Source organism: Eulemur rufifrons, chromosome 15 (genome assembly GCF_041146395.1).
Source record: "Eulemur rufifrons isolate Redbay chromosome 15, OSU_ERuf_1, whole genome shotgun sequence".
NCBI classification, from domain to species: domain Eukaryota; kingdom Metazoa; phylum Chordata; class Mammalia; order Primates; family Lemuridae; genus Eulemur; species Eulemur rufifrons.
The window spans coordinates 19,634,731-19,648,902 of NC_090997.1; the positions used below are offsets into that span (position 1 = coordinate 19,634,731).

At 38.0% G+C, this 14,172-nt stretch overlaps 1 protein-coding gene across 1 annotated transcript in view; it reads right to left on the reverse strand.

The window, feature by feature from the left end:
• Window positions 1-14,172, reverse strand: part of PKHD1 (PKHD1 ciliary IPT domain containing fibrocystin/polyductin) — a 412,333-nt gene that overhangs the window by 165,169 nt on the left and 232,992 nt on the right. The window contains exons 51-52 of the mRNA XM_069487338.1: window positions 10,363-10,428; window positions 4,385-4,513 (exon numbers count right to left, since the gene is read on the reverse strand). Of these exons, the coding sequence (XP_069343439.1) occupies window positions 4,385-4,513; window positions 10,363-10,428 (195 nt within the window). The remainder of the gene's footprint in view (window positions 1-4,384; window positions 4,514-10,362; window positions 10,429-14,172) is intronic.

The window sequence follows — 14,172 nt, forward strand, 5'->3', positions numbered from 1 at the left end:
TAAACTAAAAGAGCAAATTCTTCATGATTACCTTGGCTTACTCCATATAATATGCCACAGAGAAGAATTTACAGCTCTTTCAAAATCCAATGTCTATAAAGACAGGACGCCTTGAAGGAAAATGGTACCATACTTAAGATAGTGATATCTTTTATTAGTACAGTAAAGTCCTATTTTTATGGAATCGGATGGGTCTGAGGTCATTCCATAAAATTGATTTCCCAGAAAATGGAAATAGGCAATTTACCCTAAGAATTTTATTGAAAAATTATGCTATTCTATTTGAATAATGATGGGAATGTTCTACACGTTTCCTTTATTAATGAATTAAAATACACAAAACACCATAAAATTATATTAGAGGTTCAAAAGTATCACTTAAATCTTCTTTACCAGTCACTTTCATTTTGTAAAATCAGCAGTTCCATTAAAATCGTATTATGTAAAAATGGGTTTTTACTGTAATAATAGTTATTACCTATTTAGCTCCCAAGGATGTTGTGAAAATTAAATAATAAGCCATTGGAAAGCAAATACAAAATGTCGCTAATACCAGAGGCCAAGAGGGGCAGCCAGATGGAAAAATGAAGGAAAAGAGCACCTGATACTTTACAAATCACAGCTTTCATCTATAATTCCATTATATCGATGCTCTATGCAATGGTCATGTGCACTGATGTTATCTCATTTAATCTTCTTAACATTATGATACATTAATTACAGCCCTTATGTTATAGATAAGGGTCAGAATGGTTGACAACTTGCCCATCGTCACACAGTTGCAAATGTCAGAATCCAATTGTACACCCAGGTTTATCCTAGCGACAGCCCATCCTATATCCACTAAATCAGTGGTCCCCAACCTGTTTGGCACCAGGGACCAGTTTCATGGAAGACAATTTTTCCATGGATGGGGAGGGCGGGGTGGAGAGGTGGAGCTCAGGCAGTGATGCACGGCCCTGGTTTCCTAACAGGCTGTGGACCAGTACCAGGCCACAGCCAGGGAGTTGGGGACTGCAGCACTAATTGATCCCTGGGATGTCCTTGCATCTCATAACTGCCCCTCAAATTCTTACCCCATCTTTCAAAATCCCACTTCAGATGCCTCTTCTTCCATGAAGCCATCTCTCCTCTACTTTCCTGAGACACTTTGATTCCAAACACATTCTGTATTCATTATAGCTATTTGTTGTACTATTATGTATCATGTGTTTTATTAACCCAGCTAACTCACCAGCTGTTTGAGGTCACAGCTGTACCTTACTTGCCATTGGATGCCCAGATAATGAGCACCTGGTACTATGCTTTGAACACAGTGAATGTTCGTTAAATATTTATTAAACTGAATTGGAAAGGGGTGTTAATTTGAATTACAACTACATTTGCTACCAGATGCAAAACAAATGCTTTTACTAAAGCTTCACTATATTAGATACCTCTTTGGGAAGTTTCTCCTATTTTTCCAAGTAAATGCAGTAAGGTTAATTTCCTCAAATAGAGTAGCTGGCATATAGTAGGTACTCAATAAATAGTAATTTTTGTGATTTTTTTAATCCCAAGTTGAGGGAACAATGTAACAATAAACAGAGAAGTATAAATTAAGTATAATGTGTTGCCTGATTTGAATGAATCAGAGCAGGTAGGGACAGTTAATTTTTAAAAAAAAAAAAAGCTACAAAAGAAAAAGATACAATAAAGAGAGCTCTGGAATTAAACTACCTGATTCCCTGCCCTGGCTTCTTACTAGCTGGGTAAACTTGAGCAAATTACTTAATCTCTCTGTGTTCCAGATTCTACATCTATAAAAAAAGGGGAGGGGGTGCAGATAGTAACAAGATCTACTTATAAAGTAGTTGTGAGAATTAAGAATTTTCCTATGAGAAAAATAGAGTAGTTGAGAGAATTAAGAATTTTCCTATGAGAAAAATTCTTACAGAACACTTAGCACAGTGCATGACACACACTGAGTACTCAAATAATAGTTGCTATTATCATCATCATAATTATAAAAATTATTTAATAATTCTTAGGAATCTGTTCAAAGGATAAGACATTATTGTCTACAGCCCTGCAAAATCTTATAGTGGTACTTCATCAAACCTGTCAAACCCCAAAATTTATTTCTGCTGTTAAATTATGGATGGCAGCATTGAGTTCATGCACTTCCTCCACGCAAGACTTATTGAATAGCTAGCTATTTTGTGCCGGACTCAGGTGGACAAACTGACTTGATTCAAAGAAGGCTGGGAATGAAAGAAACAAGGAGAGCCAGGAAAAGGTGATGAATTCAGAGAGGGGAAAAACCACAAGCAGAAAGGAGAGGTAGAGTCAATCCAATCAGAGGTCAGAATATCAGGAAAGGTTTGCCAAAGAGCAGAAGGGAAAACAAGCCAGGGAAGCCCCTGCGTCAGATCCAAAACTGAACGGCACAAGGGATTCAACTGCTGGTCACTCACAGTGAATCACAGTGAATGGCCATTTGTTGGAGTTAGAAGAAAGGTTATTAGAGAAGAGGAAAGGGGCAAAGAGCAAGGATTTCACAATTTGTATATTTCATCTGTTTTTTACTCACCTATCTTTTCACATGAAAGCTAAAAATAATGAACAATAACTGTGTATATTTTAAATATCTAAACTTTTCTGATTCTTATAGAAACACTGAAGGGCTGATTGGAAAGCACCTTATCCATCCAAAGCCTGTCCCCACCTCCTTCCCCTCCACAGCATAGACGGGTGCTGTTTAAGAGCAGCTTCATGGAGAATTCAGACCAATCTTATGATCATAGGAGCTGACCACGAACAAAGGAATGAAGGCGATGGAGAAAGCCGAGGCTCCCAGGAGCCGGGGCATACGGTGGATACAGTCAACTGCAGTGCCAAGCAAGATGGCCAAGACTGCTCCTCGCTCGGCATAAAAACCCCAGAGGATACAAAAAGCTTGGCAACCTTCAAAAGCTTCTCTTGCTTCCTGCATGGGGTGGGGGAAACAGCTTGCTTAGCGGGAAAAGCCATAGCCCAGGGCGAATCCGCTGGCTAGATTCATCAAAGAGACGGCTGAGACAGAACAGATTTTCCCTTTCCATTTAAGAGTGACTCCTGAGCTTGTTTATTCAAAAAGTTACATCCTCCATGGAAGGGAAGTGGATGATGGGGAAGCTGGAGGATGACAATAATTCAAGTTTGTATTGGTCAGCCCACTCGTTCCTGCCCCTCACCTCTCTGTGAACCGTGACACAGGCATACCACCAACGACCAGAAGGTGGCCAGTGTGTTTTGTTTTATTCTTCCTTCATTCTGTCATGTCAATAAAGCAAACAACACAGCTACTTTCTTTTATTTTACTTAGTCCTTTTACAAAGGGAATGTGCCTTATTGGTTAGGAACAAGGACTTGGAGTCAGACTGCTTGGGTTCAAATCTTGACTCTGCCTAATTGCAAACTATGTGACACTGAACAAGTGACTTAACTTCCCCGCTCCTATGTTTCTCTGTCTGTAAAAATAGGGACAATAATATTACTTAATTACTTTGTAAGGTTATAATAAGCATTAAATTAGTTAGTACATGGAGAACAGTTCCTGACACATTGTTAGTTCTCAGTAAATGTTTGACATCATTATTATTATCATTACTTTATGGATGAGCAAATGTTCTTCCATTATAGATTTTCTTTTATTCACTATTACCCTAAGATGTTCAAATGAAACCATATATGGAATTAGGTCTTTTGGAGGAAATATAATTGTTCTATGAAATACATTTTCATCTCAGGCTAGGGAGATTTTCTGGGACTTCAAAAACTTTCTGTTAAGGAAGAATAATTTTACAAGTATGGGTGTGTGTTTCTGTATATCTAAGGAATTATATGTTTACTAAGAGGTAGATCTAGATAGATGATGGATGGATAAGATTCTAACTTAATCTACTTCTTTGCAATTTTGAAAAATCATGGCAACGGAAGAGCTTGTCATTTTCCTCAGTTCTATATGTAAAAATTCACAAAAGCAAAAGACAAGGAGGCATTTGTAAATTGTTCCCTTTCATACCCTCTGTGTCTTTCAAACTTAAGGGTACCAGAACCTGTAAATCTCTTCTCTGATACATGGAGGAAATTATTCAGTTAGTGGATTATTCCAACTCCTTTCAGCATGATGATTAATTCTCCCACTTTTAATGAAGGTACGCTGGGCTATTTTTTCTGGACTTCATTGGTCTGTGAAATGCCTCTCCTACATTAACCCATAAAAGAGAGTTGTAAACATTAAGTGCCTATTTATTTTCATACTCTTTACTGTGTTGTACAAGATAAATGAAACATAATCCCCAATCAGATTCAGCCTGGTTTAGTCTGTCTGTGATTTATCTCATGGGTGGTTTTTACTCACTGGGTAAAATCAGGACGTCATCCCCAGGGCCTGGAATGGTGTGGTTGTGTCCTCCCCAGCCCTCTTCCACACCTTGCCATGTTTCAGGGAGGGACCATTTTAAAGCTGATTCAGGTGCAGCAGTAGAAGCTACAAAATAAAAGAATATAGCAAAGGTAATTGTAAAAATCTAATTCATAATTTTGATAATGTCCAAATTCTATCCTTATTTTACAATGCTGGTGGTATTTTCACTTCCCAAAGTAGCTGCCTTTTAATATTTTATAAATTGCTAGAAAAACATTTATCAGCTAAAAAGCAAATAATTAGTGAATCCTTAGATTACCTTCACTTCTGGAAAAAAATACATTTTAATCTTGTTATTAAACAGTTGTGTTTTACCTTATAAATATTACATATGCTTATCATGAAATATTTGGTAAATGCAAATAAAGAAAAAATAATAATTGCCTATAATCTTACCACTTTTTAATAATTGCCATGAACCTTTTATTTGTGTTTCCTTCCAGAATTTCTCAGTATTTTTACATGATTGAGATGATATCATATCAAGTTCTTATGTCAGGTGTTATTTTGCTTAGCTTAGCCATTTTTCCTATGCATTTTGTAATATCATTAAAACTTCTTACAAACTGTTTTAGTGGTTGCATTGCATATAAAAATCCACCATTTACTTAATCTCTAATGTCTGGCATGTAGGCTCTTTCCACTTTCTATTTAGTTGTAAATAATATGGTGTTAATTATCTGTATGCAAATCTGCCAATAATCCTGATTATCTTCTTCAAATAGATTCCTCAATGGAATGACTGAATCAAAGGGTATGTTCTTCCCACAGCTCTTAATGCATATTAAAGTCATGGTAATAATCTCGAGACTTCTCAAGGCCGTAGCTTACTCACAGATTATACATTCCAACTGGTTTTTATTGATTCAGCCTTTGATGATCAAATGGTATTTTCTTTTCAACCATTCTACTGGCATCTTCATCAGAGAACTGAAACCGGAATCTAACAATTTCCAGTGAGGACTGTCCAGTGGCACGTCATGCCTAACACCACACTAAACTATATCCACTTGTTCTTTTCTGGGATGTGATCACTGGTGCAGAGTCAGAAGGGCAGAGAGATTGTCTCAAAAGGGTAGGATGAAAAGGCTCCCTCTTTTGATGAGAGAGAGGGGATCTCATCCATCACTTGCTAATTTCACAAGCATGATCTGTGAGCACCTTCTTTATTAGAACTGTCTAAAAGAGTAGGAATACAAAAAGGAATAAAATGCCACACTCATGCCTCCAAGAAACTAATAGTGTCATGTCAGCAAATATTGGGAGGATAAAAACATACACAGAAACTGAGAAGAGTTCTCTTTGATGGTACCTGACCAAGAAAGGAAGCAAGACCTTGCTGGGAGAAGCTTCCAGAAAGAGGTAGTCTCTGAGTTGCATTTTAAATGCCTAGAAGTTATACAAGCAAAGGGGAAGTTTTGATGAGGGTATGGCAAGGGGCTTGCACTGCAGACAAAGGAAGAGTATAAGCAGAGACAAAAAATGGGAGATCACAGGGAGGAACCATAAGAAGTTTAGTGTTGCCAACCCACAGAGCTAGAAGATGGTAAGTGACAAGGCTGGAGAACTTATCCAAGGCAAGCTTGTGAAGGGTAACAAAGGTGCAAAGGTCAAGGATTTCCAGCCCATTAAGACAGAAGTTGATGAATTCAGTTTGGGCCATCCAGCATTTAGGGTATCTTTGAGGTCTCTAGGTGGAGACAGAGAGCAAGCAGTGGATGAGTATCAGTCTGGAGGATGGGAAAGAGCTCTGAGCTGGAGACATGGATTTGGGAGACATCTGCCTAGAGGCTGCATTTGGAACTCTGAGGATGGTTGTAATAGCTCCAGGGGATTATAAGGTGAAAAGAGAAAATGCCTGATGTCAGAACCATGGGAAACCCTCCGTTATTTTCTCTACCAGACCCAATTCCTCAGTAGTCATGGTTTAATGAGAGCCCCAGGATAATTTAAAAGTATATAGATTGTAGTCAAGAAGAAATCATAGGCAATTTAATGAGCACAAAATATAACACACACTATGGGAATAAGGATGTCTTTGAATAAGTCTCACTGAAAAAGAGACTTTATAAATATTTTATAAACACCAACACTGTAATAGCTTTCTAAGTTTTCTTCCAATCTTGCCTCCTTTCTAACATTTTACTTTAAATATTCAGGTAGGCATAGGGTAGGGGCATTTGTTGGGGTGGCCCTTAACTAGTAACATAAAGTCCAGAGAGGATATTTCTAATGCCTCCTTCCTAGTCATATTTCAAATGGGCAATGGTTAAGTTCTTTAAAACCCCTTGCCACACTTCAGAAACCTGTAGTTACTTCAGTTTTGTAACACAGATGATGGAAACAAACATCCCTCACTTTTATCACCTTCACTCTTATTTACAGGAGGGTAGAAACTGTCTTTAACTGAACAAATTAGACCGTAAGGTAGCTAGCTATTCTAATGAAGGGATGCTATTATGCACAAATTTGATCATTATATACCATCCAGCCTTGAGATAAGGACACCTAAGGGGGAAGAAAACATGTTTCAGTCTTCTGTCAGAGTTATTATATTTCTAAACAGTTAATATCAGGCTTCTATACAACTATTATTGACAATGAAATCTGGGGAGAGAAAAAGAAGCCTACAAGAGTTAAAGAAGAAGTCAGAGATGTACAGGGAGAGTAAGAAGAAAGGAATGTCTTAGTATCCTAAGAAATGCTAATAAATTTCCAGAGGGCAGAAGTGACCTTGTTAATAGCAGAGTTCTGGTAAGAAAAGGAATTAGAAGGGACTATTGAATTTGGCAATAAGGGTGTAGGAAATCAAGATGAGAGTGGTCCCAGTAGAGTGGCTGAGGTGGAAACCTCATACAGTGGATTGAGGAATGCACAGAAGGTGAGGAAGGGAAGATGTTGAGTCAGATCATCCAAAAAACTTATTGAGGAATGGACAGCTTAAAGATTTGAGACCCCTCTATCCTTTGATCTGTCTTCTGAATCTTTAGGTAAATCAGACTTATTTTGAAAACAGAGCCCATGAATTTTGGTCCAGACCAACATTTGTGATGAAGCCCACCCTGCTCCCCTGTACAAATTTGTCATTCAACAGCATCCAAAGTTTGAAATGGTCTCAAGATTGATACAGGAGCCAAATATGGCCCTCAATATCTTTACTCTTCATCCACCTCAGCCTTTTCTGGCTGTGCATCAGGAGGAGGCCAGTCTTTTGAGAAGTCTGCAGGAGAGATACCAGCTAACGGAGGAGTCTGTATTCACAATTTGTTTTGTTTTATTTTGTTTTTAATTGGGAGGCACTGAACAGAAGAATCTAGTAAAGAAAAAAGGGTTAACTGCATAGAGTTGTTCACTGATGGGGTAAAATTCAGAAGATGCTAGAAGGGATGGGCTGACTTTAAACAAGAGAAGGGCTGTCTGCTTCTCAGAGACCAGAAGAAAGGACATAAACTTAGGTCTGCGGTAAGATTTAGGAAGAGAACCCCTGCTGATCTGGCTGTTCTCATATGACCGTGGACAGTATTCTTAATTAGCCCCCGCTGAAAAGACAACACGGTTGAGGTGCAGACTCTTCAGAAATATTTTTATCTTCCCCAAAGTAAAAGAGGAATTGCTTCACCCATTCTCCCTTCTCCTGTCTTTTATAAAGTATCATGAACATTGAGAGGAAACCAATAAAGCCACAATGTTGGAAGAGCATAAAAAGCCTGCTCCAGCGTCTTCATAAACCTGGATCCCACCTTGTCCCAAATTAGCATAAATCCTCACCCCAAACCCAATGCAACAACCTACACCACAACCACCTCCTCTGCCTCTTCCCAACATTGGCCCACTTCTACCCTCATTTCTGCTGCCTCTGGAGTTTCCCGTCTACAATGTTCCCACACTGACCAGCACAATCTTGTACATAGAGCAGGCCCTCAGTTAACTGAGTGAACTGAGAGGCTCTCTGCAGCAGAATATCAATATGTTTTATCTGTGTTACATCCTCACATTGAATCTTTGAATGGGTTAACACATAAATAGAATTCCATTAATTGATCCGTTCTTGTTCTGGCAAAGACTCTTTGTTATTGCAGTAATTTTTCCTGCTTTCCATAGAGCTCTTCATTAAACAAAATATACTCCCATAATTGTGGCATTAGCACATATATGCCATACCATGGGAATCAGGCAATGTCTTGGAATCATACTTGCAATTTCTTCCTGATCAATGATGTTGTACTAATTCTGTGACTCCTTTTGTTTTGGAATAGCTTTCTGTCCCAAATTATATAAGCTAAGAAAACTGGCTATAGATTTTAACACATTCATGAATTAATATATGCCCAAAAAGATAATTTAAGCATACTAGAGGCCACATGGTATAGTAGAAAGAACATTGGATTGAGTTGGGACACTTGAGGTCTTATCTCAGCTCAACCACTGACTAATGATGTAACTACTGATATGACTGATATGACTATGTTTAATCTCTAGCCTTCCATGTCCCCACTGGTCAAATGCCCATTTGTAAAATAAAGATAGCCTGTAAGGTCCCTTCCTTTCTTAAAATTCTACAATTCTATGAAGTGTCAGCCTTTTATTTACTAGCAGGTTGCAACTGACAGGCCAAGTGAAACTTCTCCCAGTTAAACTGACCCCTTCTGAAAAGTGCTGGATGCCAGTCACCATACTGTCCTTCCAAAAAGCAGAAATCTTCATACTCAGCGCTGAGTGATATGAAACCCTGACTACAGCTGGTGGAACCAGGCATGGCCACTCATGTCTAGTCCTGTATCCTCAGGGAGGGCCTGGCATAAGAACTTCCCTGGCAGGCATGTGCTCTGCCAAACAGGGACTAACCCAACCAACCAAATCTCTTCTTGGGGAATTTTAACATGGAACTTTCAGAGAGGAAAGAATTATAATTTTCCTTGGTAACAGTCATTTTAAAGGAAATTAATTGATTATTTAGTCATTTGATAGACAGCCCCAAGAGACCATAAGACCCCATGAAATCAAACACCATTCCGTCTTGCTCATCAGGGTGTCCCCCAAACCTCCCAGGAAAGGCACTCAACAAAGTGTTTTGAGCCACCTAAAGGAAAAGAGAGATTCATGACAGGGGACATAAAGAACAAAATTCTATGGCAGCTCGGACATCATTATGAAAACAATCTTGAATCACATTCTTCCTAGTCCAATAAGCATGGAGTAGTAACCACCAGTACTTCTAATTTGTAGTTTTAGTCCAATACTCTTAACTCATTTATTTATTAATTTAAATGAAGGAATTAGATCATTTTCTGGTTTGCATGGGCTCTACTCTGACATAACACAAAAATGCCACTGAAAATCAAAGGAAAACTCTGCCTTTGAAAAGATTTATCCCTCCTGCAAATGTATAGCTAAATTGACTCAGGATAAACAAAAACAAACAACATAATACACTAGAAGGTGCTTATGAGACATTTAGTCTTTGAGAATTTGGCTTTTTTGAGTTAGATTTCACAGAACCATCTGACTTTTGGTGAGGGTTTGTTTACCCAGATTTCCTGAAATTACCAGGAACAATTAAAGTTTTTAGAGATACCCTGAATATTTCTTTCCATTTGGAGGGGGCCTAATGGCCCATCTGCAGATCTGTAGTCCTGTGTGCACATATGGTCCATAATTTATAAAATGTGCTTATTTACATGTTTCAATTCTTACTTTCCATTGTTTTGAAAAATAAATGCATCCTTATATCTTTCTTTGACATGCAGATACATATTTAGTTGCAGGGGCGACACAATAGAGAGTCGTCAGGCATAAAAGCATCAGGACAGATACCTGCCTGTTTATTAACAACATTCCAAGGAGGAGTTTGTAGAACTACAGGAGGACATTCTGCTGTACTATGAACTTTTATTTAGTGCTTTAATACTCACCTGAAATAGTTGGAGACACACCTTCCATCACCTGGAGAATTACTTGAACTTGGCCTTCACCTGAAACTGAATACAAAAAGCCACAACTTGGATATGAAGCAAAGATCATCTTCATTATAAAGATATTCACAAGTGAGAAAAAATGAATTTATGCTAAATTCTCCCCAACCTAACTATATTTTCAAAATAAAAAAAACGAAGTCCTTGTTAGTTAATCTAACAATTGATTTCCAACATTTGATTTTAATTGCTTTTATTTGATTAAACTTAATTGCAGTGAGGTCTCCAAGAGAACTGGCACACAAATAATTAAGAAAAATAAAACAAGAAAACCTTTAGCCACATGTCCTTTGGAGGCCAATGGTGTCCAGCAGGGCATACCTCATATCCTATTTCCTCTCCATCATTTTGTAGGCTCAGCTTTTAGAATTCTTGTGTTTTTCACCAATAGAGTTCAGATCATCCATGAAATGTATTTGCTTTACCTTTATCCAAACAAATTGTCCTTTTAATGAAGGCTTTTCCCCACCCCCCATTTTCTTCTCATCTTCCAAACCAACTGAGCACATTTAAAAGGCCTGGGGTTCATTAATTTTAAGTGTTCAATAAATTAGTGGAAATAATCAAAAGGCCTGATTCTTTCTGATAATGACAATTTGATGTCAATATAAACCAGTAGATTAAGCTGAGAACATATGCTCCTTTGCCAAGAGAGGCTGCTATAATTAAATAGTGAATGCATCTACAAGGTGCTCTCACGCCTGATTAATTAGTAATCAGGTGCACGAACTCCATTTTTCGGTCACACCTTGTCTCTTATTGGTTAATTACCTTTCTGTCTTATCATATGTCACGTGAGCCAGCACCTCCCACCACTGGAGGACCGATGAGGACCCCTCAGGGCCTCAGCCAAACTCATGCTCTCCATTTGTGTTTTCCTGGGACCCTAAAACATTTCCTCCATCACAGATGAAATAGACCGAGGATCATTCTTCCTAATTACAAAACATAAGCTTCAGAACATTACCAAGAAAATGATCCCCAAAGAGATCCATGATGAGATCTCTCCAATTCTTCTATTCTTATGTTGGTCATTTTCTTATTTAAAAATTTTTTCAATTACGAAAAGCATGAACCTGTGGCTTTCTCCTTAAACTGTCACATCTTGAGACTAGGTACAACGGCAACATGCTCTTGACATGTTCTGCTTTTATCACCTTTATCCTTTATCCTGTAGCTTATTTCACCCATCTTTCTAACTTAATAACGTAGCCACCAGTCTCATTCTTTTTTTTTTACATAAGGTGCAACTCACCCACTTCTGTTCACATCAATCTGTGCATTCTCTAAAATTGAAAAGCACTTCTAAGTCTATACTGTGGTATTCATCCCAAACTTGTTCTCAATTTAGTAGAGATTTGTTGTCAATTTAGTAAATATTTATTGAGCATCAACTATTAATTTAGTATTGCATCAATAGTCAATGTTGTCTTCAAATTTTCAAGGGAGGGACTTTTCTCATATGCCTTATGACACCAGGTATTGCTAGAAATGTAGAGACTTCATTTTCATGGACCAGTTTAGAAATCTTAAGTTGACAGTGCTCTACTCTGGGTACCTAGTACTTAACTGACAATTTACACATTCTGCCCACTCTCTTAGAGTTAGCAAATAGCCCCCTTTAAGGAGTCAAAAGGCAAAATAATTTATAAAGTTAGGCTTCCATGGACAGAAAAGGAAAGGAGAATATGGAGAAGATGGCCTATACAACCCAGTAAAAGCCTGTTATAATAGAATGCCCTTCTATAGGACAAAGGGATTAAATATTGCAAAAGAATCAAACTCCAAGAAAGGTAACTTAGAATAAAAAGCCAGGAAACAATTGGAAAGGAAAATCAGTTCACTTAAAGATGTTACAAAAATCATCCTTAATGGTTTCCAAGCTGCGTGTAGATTTCAGTACATCTGTGCCCTCTTGTTTAAGACAGAGCCACTGAGGTAAGGAAAGTAATAATAGTCACAAGTCAAGAGCTTTTTTCAAACCACTCCAGCCATTTTACAATGATTCAATTAACCAAAAATAAGTATAATTTTACCTTTAAGAGGAATCACTGGGAGGAGGGAAGAATGGAAACATTATTTTTTCCCACTGGATAAATGAGAAAAATTTGAAGTAGAGGGAAAACATTCACTGTGTCCCAAATCCCTTAAGTGAAAAGAGATACCATAAGTATAAATGCATTGCATTATCGTTGTGATGATTATCCCTGGGACTGAAAAGACCAGCCATCAACATACCTGCCTCTCATGAGAGGCTGTTCCACTCATCCTTTCATTTCATTCACCCCTTACTCAAGCACTGTTCTCGGTAAACCAAGGCTTTCTGCCTCAGTGCTCTGTTTTGTCTGTAGCTCTTTCCACAACAGTGCATTGATGGCTTCTGGACTGACTGGCCACTGATTTTCTTCAGCCTCTCCACATGTACAAATGACCCCTACCTCCAGAAGAACCCCTTCCCAAAAGAGACACTGGAAAACTAAACAGTATATTGAAACTCTATGGCTCACTTCATTAAAATTGAGTGTGTGAATGCCATTCAGAGAAGATAAGCAGTTTCAGTACCAGAGGAGGTAGAGAAAAGTTAACAAAAGTACAATGTACAATGTACAAAGAGTCTGGTTTCTAATACCACCATCTCTACATGTCCGTCTGGGCTGGTTCTGAGCATGTGGGTAAGGGTCAGGGGGCTCCCCCCTAAATATCACTTCTAGGTCATGAAAGACAACAGGGGTGGTGGGAAGAATGTGGGTGTTAGAGCCTAACAGCCTGGATCTGAATCTTAGCTCTTCTAGTTCCTAGATATGGGTGACTAATGAGTTATTCACCATTTCTGAACCTCATTCGCTTCATCCAAATATGAAAATAATCATACTATCTGTCTCATGCGGTTATTGAGAAGAAAAGACAGGATAATCTGGAACATGCTTAGCACAGTGCCTGGCACATAATGAATAATAAATGTTAGCCATTAGAAATACTGTCATTATAGCAAGCTCATTATTCTAGGCGCCAGTTAACAAAGCTCAGAAAATACACTTTTATTCTCTTTACTCTTTTTACAGCTGCACCTAATCATGGTGAGCTGTAGTATTACAGAGCTGTAAGCAACTTAACCAGATCTGCTAAAGTTTGTTAAGTGTTTTGACTCTATAAAAGACTGTAAATGTGAAGTGTCATTTCCAATTTGAATAAATACAAAGAGGGATGAAAATCATTTGAGAATGAAGATATTGACTTGGGAAGAGTTTAAAAGCCTTCCATAAGCTGTGATATTGTACATATGTTTTCTCAGTGCTTGTGATTTCTGATTTTGTGTTTGTAACATGAGCATGGTTAATCTTCCTTGTTTATAGATGGAGCCCCATCGCGGTTGATCCTTCCCAGATTGTAAGAAGATCTGATCCTCAAAAAGACAAAAAAAATTCTTTGGGTCAATTATTGCCAAGTTATTCTGATGAGTGCTATATGATCTAAGCTTGCTATAAACACAGACATCTAGGAGGAAGAGAAATACGTGCTAAGAAAATGATTCCTGGTAAGAGGAAAATGAATTGGCTAAACTAGATGTGATACTAGCGCCTACCAAAGAAATGTGTTGTGCTTGATAAATTTTGTCCTCACTAGGCCACTAGGGAAGAGAAAAATTAATTCATTCTCTCCCTAAGCAGGTCTAATTATTCTCTCTTAAAATTTTGGAGGGAGAAATAAGTACCTAACTATTTAAAAAGGAAAAAAAAACTACATGGCATC